Raw genomic sequence first — 27,555 nt, 5'->3', positions numbered from 1 at the left:
TAATATGCCACAGCAATTATTGCGTGCCTCGCAGAACAAATTGAATATATCTTTCTCAGTCAAGACATCATAGCAGGCTGAAAACAATAAACTGCAATTTTTGTTTTTGTGGTGACGAAGTGTATAAATTGTGAAAATAACCTGTTTACATATTTCTTATACTATGCAAATGAGCTGCTCCCATACATTCGAATAAGTGCTTCAATAGTACGACTTGGCAAAGGGCAACGAAAGACTCCTATTAAAACCCTCTAATTCTCAAGCTTGTATTATCTGACGGTATGTCATTTCATTAATGTAAAGAAAGGCAAACTTGATATGTGGAAACCAGTTACAATAGAACATGGCCCTTACACTGTGAGAATGTTTTGTAGCAATACACTCAATGTGAAGGCCTCCAGATGCGGTGTTGATGAATCAAAACAACCTAGAATAATGGAGGTGCTCCATGGGCTAGATTTGGCAGAATGAAGAATTGGGGGGAGACAAGATACGAATTACATACATTTTAGCTATTCTAGTTTTTTTTTATGAGTGCTACAGGTGTTTCAATTCTGTTTTGCTGATTTTCTCAGAACCCACTTTTTCACGTTTATCTCATGCACCAACAAGCATAATTATATTGACACGGATGCTTTATCTGTACCCGGTTACTGTATTTCACCGGCTAAAAAATGTTAAAACGTTATCGCTCCGTGCAGGATGAGCCTGAACGTATCGGAAGTTTCGCGAATGTTATCGATGGTTCTGTCTGTTGTCGACGAACCTTGCTAATCTGATTGCATACGAGACACGAATTGTGCTGTAGTTTCTGGAAGGCGCGCGGGCACCAGCGAATAGGCTGTAACTTTCGACGACTGACGTATGCAAACCGACGCGCTTGACCCGCGGATGAGATTTTCTACGATTGCCGACATTGCTCGCCGCTATCGTTGCGATTGAGCCGGCACTATTTATTTACCGTCACTACTACGTGGCAATATTTCCAACACAGATTTTTTTCAGTTATACATTGCACGGCTAATTCTTACATAGTTGGCTGTGCAATAAGCTACCAAAAAATGAAATGGCACAACAGTTTTTGATATATGGCATCGTCGTGCAGGTGTTTGCAAAGCGATCTTGCAGACAGACGACGCGCGAGCGCTGATGTCGATATTTTGTACACTGTTGTTACTTCAAAAATAAAAACAAACTGTTGCGGCAGGTGTATATTCATTATTCAAACGTGTTTTTTATATCTAAAAGCACATACAGATCACTAACTTATTGTTTCAAGCTTAGTTTACAGCAGGCTGTTTTAGGCCGGACTTTGACGGATGAAGACGGAATAGTCCAGCAACCGTGCGCCGCAGCCGAGGAGCGAGCTTCGGCGCGCGTCGGAGCTTGTCTCCAGTGGTTGCGCGCCCTTTCCCTCCAGCCGAAGCGAAGCGACGCGTTCGCTTGCCAGCGCGCGCCGAAGCTTTCGGCGCGTGCCAGTGGTTGAGGCATAAGGCGCGCAGCGACGATGTCTACACGGAACATCATGCCGACGCTGACGATGGCGGAAATGCGCATGGAGTGTCCATAAAATTGCTATTGCAAGAATATTCGATATTTGATTTGATACCCCGGGGTAGTTCTGGAACAGTTTACTCGCAGTGCGGGGGCCGGGAAGCGTTTCCGTTGCACACAAATTCTTGTGCCTCCGGTCTGTCCTGCGCTGTAGACCAAAGAAATGCTCAGCACTCTAACCCACCGACTAGTGTTGCGCGCAAGTACAGGTCCTATTCGAAAGTATAATGTATGAAGCAGAAGGCACATGGTGTGGCGCATCGTCCATTACAACGTGCGACGCGTCTGAAATATGCATGGATACTTCGACATCCGTTATTTTGAGGCAAGTAAAATAACAAGAATAGAAGCCTCGCTGCACAGCATATAAATATAGCAGGCGCCGCTGCTCCGGAACTTGGAACCTGTTGGAATCTGAAGGGACCTGTCGGGAACGCGCCGTTGCAGTTGTTGCCATGAGAGGTCGTGCACCGAACTGGACGTCAAATCCCACCGTGTGTCTTCTGCTTAACACCGACGAGAAAATTGAGACTGTATACAGTTCCAACTGAAAGAAGCCAAGGCCCGTGATTACCGCTATTTGAAGCAGTGTACGAGAAGGCCCGGCAAGGCGCGTGTACATTGACAGGAGACACAAGTAAGTGCTTGTAAAGTTGTGCAAGGTTGCGACCCATAATATGGGCTGCAGGGGAGGAAGCTTTGCGCGAGCATTAGCTGAACAGGACGGCCTTCAGCGTTTCTCGGTAACAGGAATAAAAAGTAAAGAAGAAAAAAAAATGCCGGCTTCACAATCAATTCAAAGGCTACCGACGAACGAATAAAAGGGCTTCACAGTCCGTGTAATGAAACATTTCGCATGAAAGGCGCCGTTCCAACTGGGTCTAAATGCAGGCTTGCGTTTTGGCCTATATTATCCCGCTGCAGAAAAGCGCCCGCGTTCTGAGTCCTTTGCGGTAACACATGTTGTTTCAATTACGTAACGCGCTACTTAGGCATGCAACTCAGTGCAACGATCTCAGTTCACGTGGTTGGCACGTTTGTTTAGCATTAGTGCTCGTTGTGGTGCATTCACGGTGGAGAGCTTTCATGCGGTGTCGTTCGCGGGCAGACTATAAAGGAGTGAATGAAATCAAAATAATAATTAATTAACTTCTGAGGTTTTGCCTGCCAAAACCACGATATGATGATGGGGTGCGCCGTAGTGTCGTACTCCGGATTAATTCTGACCGCCTAGGGTTCTTTAACGTGCAGCTAAATCTATGTACACGAGCGTGTTTGCATTTCGCCCACATAGAAATGCGGCAAGCGCAAGCGGGATCGAATGCACGACCTCGAGCTTAGCAACGCAACGCCATAGCTACTAGGCTACCGCGGCGGATGATGAACGAATGAATAATGAATGCATGAATAATGAATAATACGTGTTGATTCATGAACGATAACTTCTTTCAGCCACTACTAAAATTTCTACGGCAATTTCTTCTCCACTATTTCTTAAATACACATCTATGCCACATAGGGAAAGCTGCTTGGAAAAGACAATACGGAGGAGGGAATTATAAGTCACGTTCGTGATCAGGTTGGCAGGCACAGGATAAATGGGCTTTTTTCGGCAGTTACCTGGTTTAGCTGAGAGCTTTGATTGCTGCAGGCTTGATGCGATTGCGCTCACAGAAATTTAAGCTGCACTCCTTGTTTGTCAAATTTATGTTAACAACTGCGCAATGCGAGAAAACGCGTAGGCGATGGCTGATTGAAGATAACGATGGGAGGGATTAAGTAACGAGGTCAGGCACAAAACAAGTCCGGCCGCTTAAACCAAGAAAAGGAGGAAGCCTGCGAACGGAGAGAACGAGAGAGAAGGAAAAGAGCCAGAGGAAAAGAATAGGAAGAAAAAAAAAACTTTAAGCGTTGGGAGCACGCACGAATGCCTGCACTGTTCCACGAAAAAGCTCTCTGAGCCTGTGGCTGGGTATAACGAGGGGACAAGATTTAAGGCTCTATCAGCACGGAATGAGAGGCAACGGATCATTAGCCGCTTGTTCTTCCTCCTGCCGGGTACCATCGAGACCGTGTTGTAGACCGTTAATTGACCCAGTCTATTTTGTTTCTTTCTTTTTCCTGGTATGTTACCGAGTTCATGGCTTGTGAGTTATCTGTTATTCGAGCGGTTATTAAAGCTGTGATATTTTTGATGACCTTTATGATACGGTATATGTGTTGCGATGGAAAGCAATAACAAAACCGATTCGTCAGAAGGCATAGGGCGAGACAACCACGGATGCTTCAAGCCCTCAATGCACATAATCAAAACGTGACAGTAAACTTCCTCGACTTCGCACGAATGCTCCTTGCGCAGAAGTCACAAAATGGAGGGCAGGCAGCAAGCAAGAAAGCAATTAAAGAAAAATGGAAGCCGTTACATCACGGGAAATGCGCCGTGAACGCAACACACTTCAGCTCGATATATATATGCTTAACGTGTCCCTGACACGCTATGGGACGTGTGATGCAGCCAATAATGTACGTAGGCCTACTGGTGTAGCAGCAACTTAATAACGACCGTGCAGCCAATGAAGCCAGGGAATCGACTATACTATAATTTGCTCAGCTCCAATGGTGCACCAGGAAATCGTATCGCGAGTCAAGTAAAGAAACCCCATTACAGTTAAGAGGCCGCGGGTTCTCTATCGCTGCCTGGCATGGGGACCGTGAAAAATCGAAATATCGCAATATGTCATTCCGTGTAGCTTTTTCTGTCGATTAGGGCCTGTACAGTTGTTTTCTGCAATCAAAAGCCGCACCTAGTACCTTGTCCTGCTTCGACCACAGATTTTCTTCATCTCCTCGTAGTTCCCTGCTGACCTTGCTTTCTTCGGGCATGACGACTGACATTACGTTTCTTATTGACGGTAATGGCTGTGAATGACGACCTCTGCAAACGGCGCCCAAATCGAACCTCAGCGTGTGTGTGCCATAAGCGGACGTCCATCGCTCGCCTTTAATGGTTCGATCCATAGACGTCTGGAGCAAGATAGATGGACTGCGGAGGAATTTGAGCCTTGCGACAGACTGCTCCCAAAACAGACCCGACCCAAGCGTCACGCACGATAACGCCGTTTAAACGGTAATAACAGGACCGGCGTCGGGGGAGTGACGCACACGGGCTGTGCACGCGACGTACGCTGCGCGAAGTGCGGCGTGGCTCATTCACTTTGCTGCCCACTAGTCCATGCGGCTGCTGCGCTTTGGAAGGTGGCAGTGTGGCGATAATGCGGGGAAGCTCGCTTACGGCTCATTTTTCGTTGATCCGCGCGGCTCTTTCACTGGGTCACGGTGGTGCAGTGGCGTAAGCGGCGGCTTTCACGCATCACTGGTTGCTCCTCGCCCCTCCGGTGCCAGCTAATGCTCGCGGCATGCTCTTGAGAAGAAGCCTAGAAGCACAAAGGAAAAACGAACCCCCCCCCCCCCCCCCCCTGTTTTACAGGCACCCTCGCTTAAGCGCCGTCGGACATCGCCTAGAAAAAGAACTAAGAAGAGCTACAGGTGTTGTACCACAAAGCACTCCTGTCTCTCTCTCCCCTAACGCCGCCAAACTGCCAGACAAAAGGTCACGTGAGCCCGGCTCTACACGCGTTCGACGACTCGCGCCTGGTGGCTTCCTCGCCAGGCGGGCTGGCCCAGCTGAGGCCGCGGTGGTGAGGAGGAAAGGCCGTCGTTATCCGGCGTCTTATGCTTCTTCTTCTTCGTCTTCTGCAATCGCGCGCGCCCGCTCGAGTCCGCGTGCTTCTATTTTCCTCTTCTCTTCCCCTCTTCCTCTCTCGGCAAGATGGCCGGCGGCCGAGAGACCGACTTCCGTTAGCGCGCCGCCGCCGCCGAAAAACTAGGTCCCCCCGATTTGCGCCTCGATACGGGCGCGAAGCGTCGCCGTTCTTGCCGCAATTGACCAGATATCGGAGCCCGCGCACGCGAGAGTTGTGGCCGTCGAGAACTGTCTCTGCTGGTCGGGCCTGCATATTCTTCGTGGGGCGCGCGCATGCCGCGGTGTTCGCGCCACGGACCTTCGTTATTTCGGCAGCTCCGCTGAGCTGCACCGTCCAGTGGGCCTGTCCAGTCGCGCGCCGACGCTCCATCGGGCGCACACGTGCCGGCACCGTCGACGTCCAGCCGTTCGGGCCGCCTGCGTGCGCGACCGCTCTGGAGACTCGCGGGCCGGCCCGCTGAGCTGCTCTGCAAAGATGTCGACAGCCGCCTAAGGCGAGCTTAACGGGACGGTTCACGACGCCGAAAAGCGGGTGCCGTAGTTCCATCGGTCACTGCTCCGCGGGTGTTACCGATCATGTGTTTATAGCCGTCTCCTCACCGTCGTCGTTGTGTGTGCACGACTTTACTTGCCGGGATTCACGGACTGGTGGTTCTTTCGCTACGACGTTGTACGTCACCGAGCTATGATGTCGATGACCAGCTGCAGCGGTTTCGCCGATCTCAAGTCCGGCACCATCGTCATCTGCCACTATGCCATGGTGAGATGGCTTGTCGTGTTTGCATTGCCTGTGTTGTGGGTCAAGGGTTGCTTCTGGCAGTCAAGCTGAACTACCTGTCATGTCTGGCAGTGAATTTGCTCATGTGCGCTATTAGCAGATGCCTCTCACATGTGTGTGTGCGAGGCATATGCTACAGCGAACCAATAAGCACTGACACATGTGGAGAATGAAAACGTAATGGTCGCTTGGTTTTAGAGTCTACCAAAGGCACAAGATTGAGAAGAACTTGATCTTGCGGCAGAATGATATTTCGGTTCATCTAGTTATGTGGCGGCATCTGGTAGTATACAAAAAAATCAACTGTTTTCAGTTAGCAGATACAGAGGTGCCTCCCGGTTTCTCTTCTAGGCTTCCATATAGGATTAAGCCATTTGAAGATATGACACGTAAGTAAAATAGTGGCCAAAGATTGTTCCTGAATTAATTGAGAATTTAGCGTAACAAAAACTGAATGTGGCTGACGAGCACATTTGAGACAGCTGGCGATCATGCACCAGTAGGCATGCCTTAAAGGCAATGCGATTTGCTCGCAAAAAAATGAATGAACTCTAACTGCATTGGGTACTGTCGTTAAGTTTGTCTGAGATATACAAGGGCTTACGCAAATAAAATTTGTTTTGCTGGTTCTCTTGAAGAGTTGCCTCATAGACGAAATCATTCGAATTGTCTTCAAAGGTGCTAATAATTAAGGCTAAGACTGGTGTCCAGCTCCGCGGAAGGTGTCTATAGTGACCGCGGCTGACGTGTCAGCAAACTGAATACAATATACTTGTATTTAACCCCATTCGCATGCAGAATACCAAGGAACTTTAAAACTAATAATCCGTAATTTCCCAGCTCCATCGTACCTTCGAGATATGCCTTTGACCTTATCACTTCCCTCTTATCTTGTGTTTGATTGAGGTAACGGTGTTCGCTCATATATCGTACCGTTGGTTTCAGTGGTCGTTCAAAATTCCCGTCTCTGCGTTTCATAGTCCCTACCAAGTATGGTCATAGTCAATATAAGAAGTATAATGAGAGGTGTTCGGAAAGAGATTTATTGCCACGAAATTAATTCGGTGAGGCTAAGTCTTGCGCGCTTCTAAATTGGCAGAGGTGCTGTCAAAAGCATCGGTGACCTATAGTGCATGTCGCTGGATTTCCCTACACCCTATAGCTATCGATAATTTCTTATTGACAGGTGCGTGGAAAGGTGATGCGTCCTCTTTATTGCATTACGACGTCGTAAAGCAAACGCGAGAGGCGGCGAGCGTTTAGGAACGGACATTCGCCGCGGCACCTGTAGTCGCCGTGGCAGCTTCGGTATAAAAAGCAGGCGCCGCTCAATTCTGCGGAGGATCAGACGGTGCGAGAGAGAGAGAGAGGCTGCAAAACAAAGCGTCTCTCTCTCTCGGCGAGCACCTAACGCCCGATGAGTGGTCGAAGCAGGAGAATCTCCTGCACTCAACGTGCACCGTGAGCCTCCACGGAATCTGAATTCGCGTACCTGCTGCAGCGCGCACTATGCGCATCACGTTATAATGAACACGGCGGCTTTGCTTCGAAATCGATGGCGCGATAACAGCTTGTCTGGTGGGTTACAGTAAATTCATGTCGAAAGGAAGAGAAATATCGGCTTACGTGCGGAAGATGAAGCGTCTAATACTTGTTAACCGCACCTTTTTGCGGTCAGCGACCTTCTCTTTCTTTTGACATGACGGTTTTGTTCTGAGTTCTGGCAGCGTTTAGAAGTATACCGGGTGTTTCAGCGAACGTGTTCAGAAATTCATTAAAGATTGCCCGTGGCCGACAGCGCAATTGTAGTCCATGAGCTGGCCTTCTCGAAGAGGCGGACATTACTTGCACAAAAAATGGAAATGCGTAATCGACTAGTTAACAATTATTCACTAATGAATAACTAATTACCTTATGGCACATATTTCAATTTACAAATTCTAGCCGGGGAGTTTCCAAAGCGGATCCACTTGGAACGAATTCTCAGGCTGACACCAGTTTCCAGATATTAATTCCAGAACTTTGCGCAGAAATGCATCGGCGTTCCATTTGCTTTTGTGATTCAATGCATAAAACGACGTTTTGTTAAGAAAGTAAGAGGAACGGCAGTGCATTTTCGCCACAAGTTTGATGGCGCCTATCTCGGAAATGGTGTCATCCACACAATTCTTCAGAAACAATGAAACATAATTCTACGACCGAACAAAGATGCCAGACGAAACAAACACTGCCGGCGCCGATTTCACGGGATGAGAATCGTTAGGTGGACTCGATTCTTATTCTATTATTCCAACTTTCATATTGGGGCAACCGATTCTACACAAAGGCCAGCAAAACAATTTGCAAACCTGGGTTCGTACTCATGAAGCGGTGCGTACTTCAGAGCGGTTGAGAAGTAGCCAGCCAATTGTGGTAGCGGCTATGCTATCTTATATATCAGCGAAGGCGCTTGCCCCATGACAGTCACTGCTTTACGAGCTCTTACAAATTTGTAAGACGGAGAAATGTGAGTTCATTAAAGCTCGTAAGGAATCTTTCTCAGGACTCTGCGAGAGGAATTCCTTTGCCTGCTCACACCACGGGGTAAGCGTTCTGGAACATACCCAGTGTCTCAAACTGTCAGATCTGCAGATTTGGCCCATCGTCGAATTCTTCAGCCTCAACTGTCATCGTATACCTTTCCCGCTGTGATGTAAATTTACCGTACCGCCCCTGACTATAGGGTTGGCTTTCACTAAAGCTTGCAGATTTTTCATCGCAATGGCAGGCACATCCACGTACGACTTGTGTAGCTTTTAAGAGATAATCGAACGCGTATTATGTTTTTGTACTCGTTATACGACGTCGAGCCCGACTTTGTTCGGATTGTGTCAAACCGGCTCTTTTGTAGGCCGTTTTCAGAGGCAAATATTCTAGGACCGCGGCCTCATGCGCCACAGGCGCACAAAGCACGCAAGCAGCGCTGCAATTTCTGAAATATACTGGCATAATCGTATATTTCTAGTCGTGATGGTCATCCCACCGCGCACGCCGTACTATCACTCCATCTCTCCTCTCCTCTGCCTTTTCACCCCTCTAACATTTTCTACCTGCACAGGGTAGCAAGTATAGGACGCGCACCTGGTTGACCTCCATACAATTTTTCCTTTCTCCCTTTGTTTTCATGAGCGAAAAGGTTTGAGAATTCGAATCCTGGGCTAACGTTACAAGCGGCTCCAGAAATTCTTAAATCGTAAAGTTGTGGAGCACGGACCTTTCTGCTTGCATTGTAGATTGAAACGATCGTCCGGTTGCGGACGGGGAAGTTGTATTGGATCCATTGCTGCATGAACGGGGAACATTTAAACAACCACGACTGTCTATCGGCAGGTCGATTGTTCGTAGAGAAGCAAGCATCTACTTCTGGAACTTATAACTTGTAAGCTTAGCCAATGGTTCTGTTTATTTCATTTATCTGTAGCCGATGCAGCTTTGTTCGCAAAATACGCCGCACTACATAGTATACTATACGGGGCGGTCATTCACGGAGCGTTGCATCTTGTGCACAGGTCATCGAAGGACAGCAATTTCTGATGAGGAAACGACGCGATAAGCCGGCACACCTGTATGTACACAAACAGGCAGGGCTGTTATTCTTGACTTATTATTCTCGAAGTTGGCTTATTCACAAGAGCACAATAAATTTGCGAACATCTTTCCAGCAGTCAGCATTGATTACTTAACTATTTTGAAGCTAGACCTAGGTGCTTCTGATGGAGTTCTGTGCGACTTCATTCTTCAGTTTGCAAAGAGCAGCAGCAATGAAAGCAATTTCTGTTAAAACATGGTCTGTTTGACTCGCGCAAAACACTATCATACTCTCGGATTCGAAGCCGGCAATTAAGCAATTATATCGTGGCGTGCCTCCAAACAAGTTTTGTTGTCGGTCGCTGTTTTCACCAAAAGAAATCGCCAAAGAGATTCAAGATCGCGGTTCAGCGGATAGTAGTAGTAGTATAGTATCAGTATTATTATTATTAGTAGTAGTAGTAGTAGTAGTAGTAGTAGTAGTAGTAGTAGTAGTAGTAGTAGTAGTAGTAGTAGTAGTAGTGGTAGTAGTAGTAGTAGTAGTAGTAGTAGAAGAAAACTTTATGTATTATTTGGTAATGAAGTCTCAGAGGGTGGATCCGTCAGTCCAGAGCCCCATTTGCTACTGCTATCCGGTCGGCGCAGTCAATCAGGTATCGCTGGTCGTCCAAGGCTGTGCTGGAAAGAGCGGCTTCCCACTGTGATCGGGAGGCGTTGGGTATTGTAGGAAGGCCGAGTGGTTTGGAGCATTCCCACGTAGAATAGTAGAGGTAAGGGTGTCCTCCACAGAAAGGACATTTCTCGGGATACTGGGTAGGGTAAAAAGTGTGGCGGACAGCAAGGCTGGATAGCATCGCATGTTGATGTCACTGGTAACGAAAGAACAGATGCTTTTGCCAATGAAGCGCTTTCAAGAGAGCGAGACAAAAGGCAAGGAAAGACAGAGAGGTTAGCCAGTGTAAGTACCAGCTGGCTACGCTGTGCTGGGAAAAGGGGTACAGGGAATAAAAGAAGAAAGGAGAATAAAATGAGAAAAATTCACACACTAACGCGAGGCTACGCGCTACATCATTCAAAGACGGTCGCATAATTCACAAGTCCTTAAAAAATTGAGCAGAGCCCTTAAGGCCTTGAATGCCGAAACCCGTCTGGACCAATGTACTAGAAATTTTTCAATGCAACCAACAGTGAGGAAACAGTGAATCACCAGCCCCCTACAGAAACAATGCGCCGGCCGCCTCTTTCGTTGATTTTGGACATCGCCACACCAGCCTTGTGTTGTAAAGGGACTTGGCCGCACAGATGCGACCTTCCTGTACAAAGTGACGACAGGATCGGCTATAAACTCCTGCATAGGCGTCTAAAGTAGGCCGTGCTACTCCATCTTGCAAGTGACCCAAAGTGGCCGATATAGCGCAGTTCACCAGGTCCTGCAAGCGCTTCTGTTCCGAAAGGAAGTGGCTTCTGAACAACATGAGAAGACAGTTCTCTGACGAACTTGTAGAAACGCAATTTTTTTCCAGAAGGACCTTGGTAGTGCGTAAGGGGGTATCACGTATTCTACTCACATTTATGCGAGAAGCTGAACTAATTAACTCATGTTGGCACATACTCATGACCTGGAAAGAGACGCTCAGTCGGGGCAATTGCCGGACACGTCTGCGAATCTAATCCCGTGTAGCAACGCCATCACCACCACCGCCATATATATGTCCAGAGGTATCATCTGGGTTATTTTCGACGTAATGATTTTTAAGATATTTTCGAGAAGCCCAATGTAAGTGTACATTTACACACCTGGATATATTAATAAATTTTGGCTGCTTTGTAGCTATATGCAGACTTTGCAACTTTTTTAGGTTGTTGTGAAAATATGTAGTCTTGCAGGTGGCTTGGGTTCCATTATTATTTTTTCGGCAATGTAGCAAAAGACTACATTAATATAGCTCTCTATCAACTCCATTTCTTGCTCGAACAGCCGGCGATTGGAAAGCACATCTTTGAAATCAAGTCCATAATTGGACATCTCGTCTGGTCGGCAAGTAAGCTCAGATTAGAAACAGAAAAACAAAACGCCGACCAAACGTCAACCTTTGAAAACACCACTTTTGCAAGTGTTTTTTTCTTTCTTCTTTTTCAAATACGAAGTCAAATTTTTACACAGCATTGTAGTGACCTAAGCAGGCATAGATTATAGCGTAAGAGGCAGTTTATCATTTTCGCCGCGGAACTCGATCTTGTACGTATACCCTTCTTTTTGTGTGTTACTTGAATAAGTTTTTTTTTTGTGTGTGTGTGTTGTCAGGGAGAGCCGGAATGTGAGAACGCCCTTGTACTAACATTGTCGCCCTCTTTACAGATCCCTGCATGCAGGTTATCAAAACTAAGCCGGAGAAATCCGCTGCGGTGGACCTGGTAATCCCCAGGCGTACCTTCGAAATTTGAAAACCAGTCATTCGTTTCCTGAAGGAAGTCCGATAAGGTATATATGCATGGCTGCCACGATTGGTCTTCGTCACACGCTGACTCAAGCTTTTGAACCGCTTAGCCGACGTCTGTAATCTTCAGCGCGTCCGTTTACCTCCAGAACAACGTATACGCGAAACGGTTCTCGCAACAGCCGCGTGCCGTAATAAGTCCTTCGTCTTGCTGTCGCCTCGGGACGGCTCGCGCGACTGGGTCGCGCGCCGATTTGAACGCGCGCATGGCCATCAAAGCCCTTAAAGGGCACGCGCAAGACGTTCCCCCCCCTTCCCCCTACACACACACACTTAAGCTTCCTACAAAGACGGAGAAACGGGAGGTTGTCAGTGGCATCCGAGTCCTCGTCGTCGGCGCCATGACCTTTCTCGCGGTTTCCTTCACCGTGACCTGGGCTGGGGCCGACCTCGCCCCCTTCCTCCGGTGCGGTGCACTTAACCTTTATTCTCTCCGGCGCTCCTGTTTCGCAGCGGGGCGACACCGGAGCCGGCGCCTTCTCCGTGAACGAGAACGGCTGGTCCTCGCAGCTAGAGCGCACGTCGCGCACGACGGGTCGTGGCCGCCACGGCTGGATGGCCGGTTGCATAAGTGATCCGCTCGTCTTGCTTGATACTCTGTCGTCCGATGGAGGAACGAATATAGGGAAAGGGGGGGGGGGTTGTTTTGCAGGGGCCTGCGAGCATGTGTGCAGCGCACCGCGATGGCTGCCGCTGTGTGGCCAGCACGGCGAGAGACTTACCGGCCAACTGCTTGTCTTAGGATATGTTCGCGTGTATTTAGTAAAGGCTTGAAAGCTGCACTTCTCAGACCACCAGTGGTACTCCTCAGCTGCGAGTAGGATCACTCTTTTTCGAAAGCTCGCTGCTGCGTTGAATGGCGCCCTCAATGCCGAATGCCCTCAATGCCCTCAATGCCTTCCATGGTCACACTGCATTATTTCAAGGCCATGAGAGATAGAGAGACAGAGGAATAGAGGGAAGGAAAGAGAAAGAAAGTAGGGCTTCTATTTGCTATGGCCAAGCGCAGTCACCCTTTCGCAATAAGACTGCAGGAAAACCTCTTTGCCCTCTACTACCCCGCTCCTTTTTTATTATTTAGAAGGGCAGTGCGAATTCAAGCCACCAGTGCGCCTATATTGCCGATCATGAACTTGCAGTGACGCTCGAAAATACGCACGATAAAAGACACCTCAGCAGATTCCCCTACATTAAGTTTAATTGACTGCCGTATAAATGAGCGAGCCACGTTCTCTTGGACTTTGAGGGTATACAAGTGGTTTCAGATGTTTCGGCAATACGAGTGAACGAATTTTATCTTTCCTCGCAGCCTTAGCATGGGTCGAAAAAGCATACACACTGTAGGCTTGTGTTCCCGTCCTCTACGCAGTGCGCTTCTCAGTTCCTGAGTGTGCGTGCTGGTTGTGAAAAAAAAAAGTGTTCCGGCAGGTTCTTCGATCACGTGTGCACGCGGCTACCTGAAGGTGTTTCTACGTTCTTGTGTCAAAGCTGTAGCAAGCGCTCTGCACTCTTTTGGTGCTGCACCGATATACTCCGACGGCTACGCGGTGATTGCGGGGAGTGGACATCGGTCTGTCGCGCATCGCCGTCTCAAGTCGGTGGCGCTGGTTGCCATGCATGGGAACGGCATGTGCGCGAACCGTGCTCTTGTAGCGGGCGCTCGATAGAGTATAACGGTGTCGTTACGAGAACAAACGGCGACACGCATGTGACCCGAAAAGGCAGGCTGCTGAGGAGCCTGCCTGCCTTTTCGGGTCACATCCGTGTCGCCGGAAATCGGAAATCTGCTGAGGTGTCTTTTATTCGTGTTCCGACAACGTAGAATCTGCATTGCGTTAAACAAGGGTGTGTATACTAGGGTTAAACAAAGCCTAGACAGAAGAAAAAACAAGAAGAAAAAGAAGAAGAAAACCTCTACGTGATAACCGAGCACTACATGTTTGTGAACACCGCTGCGTTGTTATAGCTAGTCTTGTCGTCCTTGATCAATACGCGGTCGTGCACATGTCAGTGCTGTATGACGTCACGTTGTGAGATGTAGCCGTTGTCGAATGCCGACTTTGGGTTATTTAATTATTTGACTGTATCGTAGAGAGATGGGGCGCCGCGTTTAATAGTAATCGTAACGATTTGTCATAGATGTCTGTCGACATGCCTGCTGTGCGGGCGTAGGGGTCTGTAGCACGCAGTTTGCACTTCAGGGGCAGTTATGCAGGGTATCGCAAGTATTCTGCACCAAGATTTAAAAATATGCAAATGCCACGTAGCTGGACAGAACCAAAGGAATATTCTTTGCCGTCGGTCGGAGATACTCAGATTATTTTTTGCTTTCCTCATAATTACATAATTTTCTTAATTAATTAATAAACATCTCAAATATTATAATTAAATGAAAAGTGTCAATGAGAAAATTGTAGAGCGACATGATAAACTCCCGATACAGCTTTTTGTTGCTCAATACGTGCTACATAAAAGTGTCTTTCTGAGCGCGAAAGAGCCCGCGAATGCACGCAAAATTGCCGCACGACTGGCCGCTCGAGGCGTTTTTCTTGTGTTCGCAGGCTGCTTTCACACTCGGAAAAACACTTGTTTGTAGCACGTATTGGGCAACAGAAAGCTGTATCGGGAGTTTTTCTTGTCTAATGCAGTTAGGCGGAATTGAAGAAAAAAATACTCTGAGTATCTCCAAGCGACGGCAAACAACATTACCTTGACTCGGCCCACCTACGTGGCATTTGCATATTTTTAAATCTTGGTGCATGATAGTTGGGGCACCCTGTATAGGAACACCACATAAGTTACATGCAAAATGCCTACAGACGTAGCAATTGGACACAGCTAGACGTCGGTTTTCACGAATATAGTTCAGAAAAGGGGAAGAAAAGAAAGGCTGCTTAGAATTGAATGAGGTTGATTTGTTGAGGTTGAACTGCTGAATACCATGCGGTGTTATATTGGCAAGTCCGCATGCTTCAGAGATACCTATATGCGCGAACTGTATAGTATGCATGCATATATTTTGTCGTGATGTATTGTTTAAGTGGAAGAAACACACGCTGTGGGCCAGAATTTCATTCTGTATACGGCGGCTTGCATTGCATTGCCGCATATACGCATTGCACATACGCCGGTTTGACTTGCACTGTCTGAAGCGCGCCATGTAGTGGAGGTAGCGAAAAAAAAAAGCTTTTATTTTTTACTTGATGATGAAGAGGTGGCTTGACGACGCCATAATAACGTGGATAACGACAACAGTCGTCATCAGTGCAACCGAATTGACAGACGGACACAGCAACCAGAGTTAAGAGCTCTTCTGTCGTTGTACAAAGACAACTTCAAGCTGACAGTATACATGCAGCTTTTATTTCAACGTGACGGCACATATGTGAGGCTTGTGTCATCTTGTATCGTCGGCACCGATACTGTGACGTGGCACAGACGGCAGTATCTGGGGCAGCTCTATCTATGCAGATTGATGGAAGCCGTTCAACGGGAAGAAGGTACGAGGACTTGCAGGTCGGCATTCCACACGTCGGCTGGCAACTTCCTTTTGGATATACGAGTGACATGCGTAGTGCGACCTTTTTAGATTACTCTCAGAATTGCAGGGGTGTGTCCGCACAATCCATCTTGTTCGTCTGACGGGTCGTGATCTTTTGACCGCAAGCACGTCGGCGCCGTCAGTCAAGCCCATTTCTTGTGATTACAAATGGAAATCAAGGTTTTTGTACCTCGCTACTGACGTCGCGTCACGACCTTAAATATTACAAAAGGAATGAAAAGGAAGAAGTGCACGTCCTCTGCAACAGACAGCCAACTTCAAATCAGTGCTTTGAACTGGTTCGGCCGTGCTTGCGCAAAGCGCAAGATCCGCGGGTTTAGTGACAGGCGCATCGAATAGGTGGTACTTCCCCAAATTGCCAGCTACCAAATATATGGAAAGAAAACGCCTAAGCTGCAGTGCTATACGAGAAAATGGCGTTGAAGGCAGTATTTGTGGCATTGAAATTATTGAAAAATTGTCAAGACTCTGATATTCAAAGTCCAATCCGAGGGACGAGTGGGCGAAAGGCGTGAGTATCAAAGACTCTGGTGTGCGATAGATGGGCCGACTGTACGAATCGTGTGCTCCAGGCCATAATACCGCCTGACCACTGGATCTCGTGGCCTTCAGCATGCGCAACAACGTTAGTCTGAAGCATCTATCGCGCACACACTATAGGTGTCAATAAATTTCTGGGACTGCTACTGTTCCTTAGTTATTATGAGCTATAAGCGGATGAGTATGTGTTACTACTTTACATTCTTTTTAGAAGAGATACCGCGATCTCAGAACGCGAGACTCCGTGCAGCGTTGCTTTTCCGCGGTGATCATGCTGATTAAGCTGAGTGTAAGCACTCATTTAGTTGCTAGCTCCATCTTTCGCGTTTTTGGTCCAAACTAATGTGTTAAAATAATTGGTCAACGCAAAGCTTTCCGAAATCAAAAGACATACCGGGGCACGGTACAGAACGTGACACACTGAGCGAATCGTTCACGCTATTATTTATTTGCCAATATAACCACGATATGTTTTTCTGTCGGTTTGTTAAAAGGTTATCTGATATCCTTGCAGTGCAAGAACACTCGTGTATCAAGCATCGGGTGCACGTTAACGAACACCAGTTGGTCAAAATAGATCCAGAGCCTTGTACAACGGCGTATCTCAACCCCTGTGCTCCTTTGGAACCGTTAATACTATCAGTCATGATTACATACAAATAACAGGATATAAACAATAAAGAAGAGCTCGAAAGGTCGCTCGCTCGCTCGCACGCACGCACGCACCCTCACACGCGCACACTCACTCACTCACTCACTCACTCACTCACTCACTCACTCACTCACTCACTCACTCACTCACTCACTCACTCACTCACTCACTCACTCACTCACTCACTCACTCACTCACTCACTCTCTTTCCCGGACTTTTGCTCCAACTGACCTGATTTTGTTTTTCAAACTGAAACTAGCCTTCAAAGAGGGAAATTTAACAGTGTTACTGACGTCATTGAAGACGCGACTGCCAAGCCGAATACTGCTTCCTGAATGGCTTCAAAAGCAGCTTTAATCCCTTGCCGGAGCCAGTACAAGTGCCGAGAAGTGCACAGGTTAGCATATCCATGTCAAAATTTTGCCAAGCCACATCTTCCTTCCTCGTACCAGCCGAAGAACTGGAACTTAGCGGTGAGAATGCGTACAGTCGTAACGTGATGTCCGACGCCTTATTTGACGCCATGTCGCAGACAGAGCACTCGGGAACGGGCTCATTGTCTTCGTAGTATGAAGCTGCGGTAAACTGCGTAAGCCTGATGAACGACTACGCGGACGGGAGAATATCGCGACATTCTGAATATGGGTCAAACATATAAGGGAAGAGGGTAAGGGAGGGCCTCACAGTGCGCAAGTGGAAAGATGGGCGAAGGGAACCGTGGGCTAAGGCATCGTTTTATAGGAGGCGAGTGCTCCGAGTCGCCACAAATCCAGCCGCCGTTCCCTCGGTCCCGCACGTACACACGAAGCGGCACTTACGCGCTTAGCAGTGCGGCTCGCCGCGCGTCGCGATTTATTCCGCGCCCGATCGCAACTAGTTTTCGCTTTTCTTCCGCGTATCTCGAGCTCCGATGTGGCGCTAGCACCGTCAGCAGCGGCCGCTTCTGCTTCTCGTTTTCAAAGGAATCGGCGCAGCTCCAGGACCCACGGCGGCCGAAATCAAATCGCAGCCCCGGGCATCTCGCTGGCATCCTTAGCCGCTTCGCGTATATTGAGAGGACAAGTTTGCCGACGAGGTCGCGGAGTAAAGAATAACGAAACGGGGGGCCAGAAAGCGCCGCGGCCGCTTTCCTCGTGGCCGCTTGCGGTCTGCGATGCGTGGATAACTTGTATGCGCGCGCGCTCGCTGCCGTCACCAAGCGCACGGGACAAAACGAGAAAGAAAGCGCGCCCACGTAAGCGAGGAAGGGGACGGCTTCTCGCGCGGTGTTTGTGCGCGCGTGCTCGTGCGAGCGTCGTGCCGGCGTGCTTCGCGAGCGCCGTCGTTCAGCGGCTGCTCAGGAAACGCGCCGATGGAAAAAAGGGCCGTGTGGCGTGACCAACGGGAAAAGTGGACGAGTGTCCCTCTGGAAGCTGGGCAGCCTCGCGGCGGGGGGAGGGGTGGGCCGGCGGGCGCCGCGGCGTGACATGGCCGAACATGGCTACGGCGGTCGCTCCTCCCGCCACGAGCGTGCAGTGCGGCAGGACGAGGAAAAGCGCGAATCGGGGAGGCAGAAAGAGCGATAAAGATGGCGGCCGGCTCAGAGAAAGGGAGAAAATATACATTTAGAGATACGTTCTCCTCGTGTCTCTCGCGCAATGTGCATCCGCGGAGCAGATGTTTAAGGGAAATTGTCAGAGGTGAAATGGCCTTGGCCTGTTTTGGTCTCGCTGCTGGGCGGTCGGTTTCGCGTGGACATACCTCAGAATGCAGAAATTGAAAAGAAAAAGCCGTTTAGGACGAACACTCTTCAATAACGTATCTATCGGCTGCCTTGGTGTCTCTTGTGCAGGGGAGGAGGCAAACGGAAGTGGAGCGGAATGAAGAATTTCTGTTAAAATTAATTTCCTATCGCACTTCGTCACGTGAAAATCAATCAATCAATCAATCAATCAATCAATCAATCAATCAATCAATCAATCAATCAATCAATCAATCAATCAATCAATCAATCAATGCACATCTGTCTCATTACGGGCAGACCGCCCTCCTATGTTCCGTTTGCATTCACGTGTTTCGTTCATCGTAGCGCTGATGGCGAGAACTTAGTCTCGTACACACCTTTCGTGTACACGCAGAGGGCGTAAAATACCAGTCACTATTAGTGCGTGTCATCAGAAACAAAATGATATTGCGCGATTTCACTGCAGTGAAAATGGAAGAAAATACCTCCGCAGATGTGTCGCAAATCCGGGCAACTCAAGCATCAAAGACAGCGGAGCTGTGCAAAGGAGTTCCAGCACAGTTCAGAAGTACTAGGGACTTTGGTTTACCACTGCCCGAAATCCACCCAAGGTTTTACAAACGCTTCGCCATATCCGGAGCAACTCCTTCGCTATATACTGGAGTCTTTTCAAACGCTTCACTATTTCCGAGCTTAATACTTGTACGCTCTCCCCTCTATCCGATGTTTGTTCCTGTATATTCCGAGGCGTCCGGCTGTGCGTTACGATAGCCTGGTCATACGGCCACTTTAGGGCTGCGATGCTCGCTTAGAGATGGGTCATCACCCGACGCCGGCGTCCGACTGGGCGTTCTCGCAGGGGCCATGGTCACACAGTCGCTTCGGGACTCTGACGCAGGCTGTGTTTCCGCCTGTTCTCGGACTGACATTTCATACCGCGATCACGCCGCCACACGTTACCACCTCCGCCGTCATAGGAAAACCATTGTGGAAATCCCAACATCGGAGTTGAAACGAAGCGAAAGCATGGGACAAAGCAGGAAGACGCCCGACAGAGCGCTCACTTGCAGTTAAGGTTTATAGCGTGTTGCACATAGAATGCACATACGGAGCATGCGTTAGCACGCCTTCAAATGAATCTGTTTGATAGAGAGATTGAGCTCTTTGACGTTTGTTCATTTGGATTTTGGTTAATGCCAGTCGGTATGAAATCACTTCCTCAAGATTTCCTTCCCCTCCCGTTACCCCCATTTTAGTTTATTCCGCGCGCATCAGGCAAGAAACGTTAGTTGCGGGTCAGCGCGTTGCCATCCCTTGTCCCGTGCATGGTTTCGCGCTGTTTCGACAATGTACCCGCGAGCCCGTGCCAACGTTATCGCCTCACATAGAACTTCGTCGTAAAAACTGAATAAAGAGGTCCCTCACCAAACGCATACGTGGCATTGATGAGTTGCGACCTACGCGCTGTCACTTGGCGCATGTATACGTTTAGAGAGGGTGCGTTTAGAGTAAAATTCCTAATCACGTGCAAAGGCGTCCCATTTCCTCGGCCTCACTCAGAGTCCTTCTTTCATTTTCGTTGCTGGCGAAACGAAGCGTTCAACCGAAGTGGGCGCCAGGACAGTGCATGGGAAGTCTTTCGACGACCATCGATGGCTTCTGCGCATGCCGACACCGCCCTCAATCCCCTCTTCTCCATCCCTCTCTTTACCTACATGTCCAAGCAAAACAAAAAGAAAAGCCCTGAAAACTAAAACATGTGTCTTCACAGGCTGTAGCACTTCCCCTGGAGGCAGTCACCCGTACTTACGCGCATATTCAGACGTGCAGTTTTCTGTACTCGCGGAGAACCTGACTGTTCTTCTTTTTCACTATGCTGTGCTTATTTATTTATTTATTTATTTATTTATTTATTTATACTGAAAAGATGCAGCACCTCTAGGGTATTATAGGGGAGGGGGGTTAATAATACAAAGGAAATGTAAAAAAACAAAATAAGAACAAAGCAAACGCGCCTACGAAAGGAAAACATGACGACTAAATGTCCAATCCGAACACGAAGCGCCAGGCAAGAGTAAAAATAAGGTAGACGCGGGACAACATGGTTACAAGGTATTACAGGGTGACGTTTAACTTGGTACAGGGTACCAGATTCACACGATACTATCAATGTAGTATTTAAAGTTAGGCATGCGTACTGTCTGATCAGATAGCTCATTCAATTCGTGAATCAGGCGAGACAGTAATACCCAAATTTTTTGCCCTACCAAATTTTTCTTACTAGTTTGTTGTTTAGGAAGTATGATCCGTCAAGTATTTGCCTCGTGATTGTCAACTGAATGTGATGACATTTCTCAGCGTTTAAATACAATGCCCGAGTGTCACACCAGCTACAAATCTGCTTAGTTACAGCTGTTCACGTAGAATCTAACACACTATGTGATGTAAAGAGCTGCCATGTGCTGTTATCATCACGACATTTGTCCCGGCTGTAGCCTCCGGTGTTTGCGCTCTAAATTACCATCATGCAGCATGAAGCAGTAGCACACTGCCAAGGAAGCAGCCGCTCAGTTCGAATTTTCTAGAAAAGCGCAAGTGAACTCCACAGACTTAGTTGGTGTCTGACGGCTGCCGTTTAATTAATTAATTAATTAATTACACTTATTTATTTGTTCAGTAATGCAAACCGCTATGGTTCCAAGAAGGATAGGGCAGAGATATATATGAACAGCCACTGCTACAAAATGTTAATGAGCTTTGTACACAGAAGACCATTTCAAATGTTAAAAAAACTCGACGCCCTTACACTCTGTGGAGAAAGGTGACCAGCGAAACTGTGTATGTAAGCCCCTAATGGCGAACTGCACCTCCGCCGCGGGTCGGCCCGGCATTGCACCATATTCGCGATCGACCCACGTATGGGGAGTGCTTAACGCCTGCTTCACTTCCACCGCGGGTTGGTCCGATATTGTATATCTTCGGGACCGGCCCACTTTTGGGGAGTGCTTAACACCTGCGTCACATCCGCCGCGGGTCGGCCCGCCATCGCACTATCTTAGGGATTCTTTTTCTACACGCGGACATGATAGTGGGGAAAGTAGCCCTTAACAGCTTCGCTGTAAAAGAGTACAATACAACAGGATCATCAAAAAGAATAAAGGCAACCACTTGAACAAACATATTGAAGCACTCTGCTCTTGTCATAATTTAGTAAAGCTTCAATGTCTAGTGTTTGAGAGATGCCAATATCATCCTTTCTTTTTGATGTACCGCCATAATTCCTTCCGTTTAGACACGACAAGGATACACTCGACATTTATTTTTACCGAAATTGTCAATTACTCTGTTCATCCAAGGGTTATCCGCTCTATTTCTCACAGACATAGTTTTTGAAAGAATAAATTTATTTACCAAGAAAAGTTTTTCCTTAAATACATTCCACAGGCTATGTCAAGGTGAGCACTTTAGTCAGTAAACACTGGCAAGGATAGTTCTAGTTCTCTATCTGTTGCAACAGAAATAACCTTTCTATATAAATATTTTCACCGAAACAGGTTAGGTAATTTGACTTTCTTGCATGTGAAAATAGCTGACACTACCTCGTGGTCACTTATTCCTGGTATTGCTGTCGTGGTACTGCAGTCGCTAGCCCTGTTTCTGGCTGGTTCGTTTCGGTCTCACACACCTCAGCACGCACTGCAATGGTTGACTCACTAGAAATTACTCCTCCTTACGCTCGCAAGTCGCTAGAGACCTAATGTCGCAGTAGGTTCGAACATCGATTCCAAACCAGCTGCGAGGCCAGATTCGTTCAAATATATATGCTTATTTATTTACGCTCGCTACTACTACCTGATAATTACCATTACTGGGTACAACACTGTAGCTATTGCGATGCCGCGAATGTAGCTGGAAATCGCCTGTAATATAGGTATCAATTTAAAACACTACCATCGTAAGAGGAGGCAGTGGAGGCAGTGGAGGCAGGAGTTCATACGTAGCTTAGAGCTATACGCGTAGTGCGCGCAGATGGATGCGCCACTGGTGGCAACCTTGCTAAGTGTACTCGGGAAAGGAGACAGCTGTCCGCTGTAGTTTTCTGCGTCGTTGCTCGTGCTTCTCTCTTTGACTCACATTTGGCCGCGAAATAAGCAACACCCGTCGCATGTGTATGGTGGTCAAATCTTCAAAGCCTGTTGAAAACCAATTGTTCCGTAGTGGCGTGCTCAGATATACTTGCAAAAACCCGCCGGCGACATGGGCCTATTCATTCGCCGCGAGACCGTATGAGCGGCAGCAACGGCAGCAATGAATCGCTGTCATTCGGCGGGATGCTTCAGGTCCTCACGGCTTCTGTTGTCATCTGGGTGTTTGTTACACTCGATCATGTTTACACGGTTGAGCGACGAATTTGATCACCACCTAACCATGTTTTGGTTCAGTTTATCCGTAGTGCTGCATGCCGGGTTACAATGAAGGAGAAGGGGGTTTAACCGAGGAGCCCGAATTTGATTAATCCTATCATAAGAAGCCAACAAACAAAGACGCCAAGGACAACACAGGGGAAATCACTTGTGCTGACTAATTGAAATAATGAAATTATAAATTAATACAATTGAAAGTGGATGAAAAAACAACTTGCCGCAGGTGGGGAACGATCCCACGTCTCCGCATTACGCGTGCGATGCTCTGCCAATTGAGCTACCGCGGCGCCGTCTTCCCATCCACTTTCTGGGGTATTTATGTGTTACTACTAGAACTATCCCTAGGAGTTTTAGCCAGTGCCACCCCACAAACCTTGGCGGCGGATGTGGAACACCCTTACTGCCGCAGGCGTCACGACTACGTGATCTTTTTGGGTGAAGGCAGCTAGTCAATAAACCGACACTAGTCATTAAACCGACACAGCCAAAGTTTTGTCTGGCTAAGGATGAGAAAGGGGCCTGCCGATTACGACGACATCGTAAAGGAAAGAACGCCATGTGAGGGCGCAGCAAACCCAGTTTCGAGTTTTCAACCGCTGTCGCCAGTAAAGTAAGATGACTCACTCCCATTTGGCTAAGCAAGTCGTCGCTTCAGCGTTACGGTGCATTGGAATCAGGGATATAGTCGGTAGTCCGCTCAAGAACTTGGCCCACTAGCTCACTGGCCATTTTTATCTGACAACTCAGCAGCCTCGCTTTCTCCTGACCCTGAGCTCCCCTCCAAGCCCAGAAGTCAATTCTCTGACGAGATATACGTGCATTGTGACCCTGTGTGGCTGCGTCATTCTCCGCAGTGCTTACCGGCGGAACAGAGAGACAAAAATTTATTGTGTCCTTGATGTGGTCCCGCCACAAATTTGTCTTCGGAGGCTTCGGGCTGAGACAGCCGTGACACCTGCTTTAGGTTGCGCCTGGGGATCTGAAACTAACAACCCTGTAACGTGTCTTAAGTTCCCGTCTCCTGTGTCTGTGGCGGGCATTCATCGCCTTCTGTGGCTGCGCCACAGAATGATAAGGATATTAGGCACAAAATACTCAGGAAAGCCAAACTCAAGTCAAATGTTCCATGTACCAGAGGACTATACCTGTTGGATATATCACAACAAATGCTGTTAAATTATTGCTGCAGCACCTTCGTCACACAGGGCTGCATGCGTTTTTTGAGGCTCTTTCTTGGTCATTTCGAGCGCGGTCACGAGCACTTTTCTTGGCACTTTGACCACGCTCGAAAAACTGGACAATCGCCCCTATACAGAGGAAAAAGCTCTAGGACACTGGTCCAGACGGGCTTCGGCACTCAAGGCCTTAAGGGCTTTGCTGAAGTTTAAGGACATGCGAATTGTGCGACCGTCTTTGAGTGTTGTAGCGCGTAGTATCGCGTTACTGCGTGAATTTTCCGATTTCCTTTTTTCCTCTTCTTCTTCTTCTTCTTTCTCCTTTTATTCCCTTTACCCCTTTACCCAGCACAGGGTAGCCAGCCGTTACTTACAGTGGCTAACCTCCCTGTCTTTCCTTCTCTTCGTCTCCACCCCCCCCCCCCCCCAAAACCCCTTCTTGTTCATTTCTTAGCTTCCATACGCTTTGCGGGAAATCTCCTGAAAAGAAAATTACCATTTCGCGATGACGAAGCTGGGTGAGGAGGAAAGCCATATGATAGCCCACCGTTTCACGGAAACATAAGGCCATTAGGTACGCATACGTTTGCTTCGATAACGTATTGCACGGCATAGCTGGTTACGTCACTGCCTGCATAAACCAGGCGCAGTAACCGCAAGGGGAAAAAACGGCCAAACAGCGAACCGCCGTGTAGACGGAAAGCAGCGCTTCTGGTCTGCTCGCGTAGCGCTCCATAACGAACTGAAACAGCGCGTGACGCTCTTCGGTGGGAATGGGATGGGGCAAGCCGCAGTCAGCGGCGCGTTACCAAGTGTGCAACAACCACGCACCCGGGCCGCGTTGCGCCGTATGCGCAGTACTTGGGGAATCATTCGGGCGTACCGGGCCGTCTGGTTTGAGACCACGCCTTTCAAACGCTTGGTCGACTGTGATTACGACTAACAGAACACTGTCAGAGTCAAGTACGGGGTCAGCGTGCCGACCACGGGTGCGCCAGGACGAAAATATCAAGAAGCGAGTTTTGGAGTCGGCTCTTGTGCTGCCAGTCGTAGCCGTATGTAGTCGCTGTTCCTCGTCTTCCTCGTGTCGTCGCTCTTGCGGAGTGTCGTATTCGCTTGGTTATGTGTGTAGCACGCCTGTAGGGGATTTTACCCGCGGCGGCTATAAATAAATAGTGCTGCCTTAATCAGTGCTATACTGGCTCTTCATATTGTGTGATTGTGCAAGCCGCTTGCATAATTAAACCTGAAGAGCTCGTCGGCGACGCCAGTCACATTTCGGCAAAGGCCCCGCAGACACTCGTCGTTTTCGCAAGTCTCTAGCTAAAAGAACGATTCCTTTCCTATCACGATGATCACAGAGAGGTTGAAGGTATCATTTCAGGTTCGAGAGAAAGTGACTCTCGCATTCCATACTTCTTCATGTGCGAGTTCAAATGTGTCAGCGAATGGTTTGCAGGAGTTCCTGTTACTGGAGTAGCGCAGCCCTCAGGAGGATAAGATGCCTTGGCGGCGAAAACGAGGCGGGATATGTGTGAGATGATGAGCAACTTATTGTCGAATTCAGTGCTAACAGGAAAGACACTGCTTAACACTAGATCGTAGGTTTCATTCCGACGACCGAAAAGGCTCTCGCGTACCGAGCTTTAGGTACAGGTTACAGAACCATGCAGCGAGTAAAAGTGAATCCGGGACCTGCCACTATGGCGAATCTTGCAGCCGTAGCGTCGCTTCGTTATAAAGCCCACCAATCGATCATCAAAGTAAAAACTGTGATTATGATGGCCCAATGTAGATGACATGAGCTATTTATGTACAGTCGTGAGCAAAAGTAACGGACCCTTGCGAGTGCATGTTGAAAAGCATGCATGTGCCGCCTTGCGCCACGCCGCTCATGCCAGTTTCCGCGCAGCGCGCAAGTGCGTTCCTATATTATTCGTCGAAACGACATGCGCACATGTGTACTGCACCGGAAAATACGTCACAGGAGCTTGAGCGGCGAGGCGCCAAGTTTCGCTGGCATGCTTTTCGGCACGCCATCACAGGGGTCCGTTACTTTTGCTCATGACTGTACGTATACGGGCCATCCATACTCATTTAATTGTAGGCAGTAGTAATTGGTGGGCACTTAATTTGTTACATTGAAAAAAATTAATTATCGGGTTTTACGTGCCGAAACCACTTTCTGATTATGAGGCAAACCGTAGTGAGGAACTCCGGAAACTTGGACCCCCTGGGGTTCTTTAACGTGCACCGAAATCTAAGTATGCAGGTGTTTTCACCCCCATCGAAATGCGGCCATTGTTGCCGGGATTCAATCCCGCGATCTCGTGCTTAGCAGACCAACACCATAGCCACTAAGCAACCACGGCGGGTCGTTACATTGAATACACATTCTGCAGCAAACAGCGCGAATAACGGGACACAAAAGTATACTCTACTACACACGTACTTGTGTTGTAGAGTATACTTTTCTTTTGTTGTCTTCGAGGTCTTGTTTCGCCAATTTAATTTTATTAAAAAGAAACAAGGGAAAAACAACAATACAAAGCCGGCAGCAACGGTTGTGCAATTCCCCGCATTGAGAAATGCTGCGATGACAGCAACGATATATATATATATATATATATATATATATATATATATATATATATATATATATATATATATATATATATATATATATATATATATATATATATATATATATATATAATGGAACTGAAGGAGACAAAATACGACTCAATATAAAGGTAGTTACGCCATCCTAATGTCAAAGAGAGGCTGCGAGGCACTTCAATAATCAGACAGCTGGTTACGCCTGAGAATTAGCCAAACCAGCTAGGCGTATTCACTCATTGCGCAGTTTTACAGCGAAGCTGTCTAAAGCTACCCTCCGGAAAAATCATGGCGGCGAACAGAAAACGCATTGCGGCAAGGCCAACTTTCTCGCGAATGCTCTGTAGCTTTAGACCTGATGTGGGTATATTGGAAAAAATCATGCCAAAATTGGCCGCTAAGACGACTCTATCATTCCGCCAAATTTCATTTACTTGTCATGATTAGTTAGTTCACTGTGAAGTTGTAAACGTTACAGGATTCCTGTCTGCTGTCAATATATGGGTATCTACGGTGGGAGTATGGTTACAGAAAACGGGTGTAACTCTTGTTCTGTCAAAACCACCCCGATGAAAATTATAAGACAATTAGCCGCTAAGACGAGTCTAACGTTACGCCCAGTCTCATTTACTTTTCCTAATTACGTAGTTCACAGTGAAGTTGCAAATATTGTGAAATTTCCGTGTACAGTCAATACAT

At 47.9% G+C, this 27,555-nt stretch overlaps 1 protein-coding gene and 1 non-coding gene across 4 annotated transcripts in view; one reads left to right on the top strand and one right to left on the bottom strand.

Moving 5' to 3' along the window:
* Positions 1–27,555, top strand: part of LOC135905938 (uncharacterized) — a 108,370-nt gene that overhangs the window by 34,686 nt on the left and 46,129 nt on the right. Inside the window, exons 1-3 of one of the 3 annotated variants that reach the window (XM_065437104.2) lie at positions 5,387–6,077; positions 6,447–6,484; positions 12,022–12,144. The exons of 1 other annotated variant lie outside the window; for it this stretch is intronic. Coding sequence is in view for 1 of the 2 variants with exons in the window: in XM_065437084.2 (XP_065293156.1) it covers positions 6,003–6,077 (75 nt within the window). In the remaining variant the exon portion in view is untranslated. Of the gene's footprint in view, positions 1–5,382; positions 6,078–6,446; positions 6,485–12,021; positions 12,145–27,555 lie in introns of those variants that run through there. One more of the 3 variants, XM_065437084.2, reaches the window with a different exon arrangement.
* TRNAT-CGU (transfer RNA threonine (anticodon CGU)) lies at positions 23,278–23,349 on the bottom strand. The gene has a single exon. It is a non-coding gene; the product is annotated as a tRNA-Thr (tRNA).

Source organism: Dermacentor albipictus, chromosome 1 (assembly GCF_038994185.2).
Source record: "Dermacentor albipictus isolate Rhodes 1998 colony chromosome 1, USDA_Dalb.pri_finalv2, whole genome shotgun sequence".
Classification (NCBI taxonomy): domain Eukaryota; kingdom Metazoa; phylum Arthropoda; class Arachnida; order Ixodida; family Ixodidae; genus Dermacentor; species Dermacentor albipictus.
This window is presented reverse-complemented; position numbering and strand designations above follow the sequence as displayed.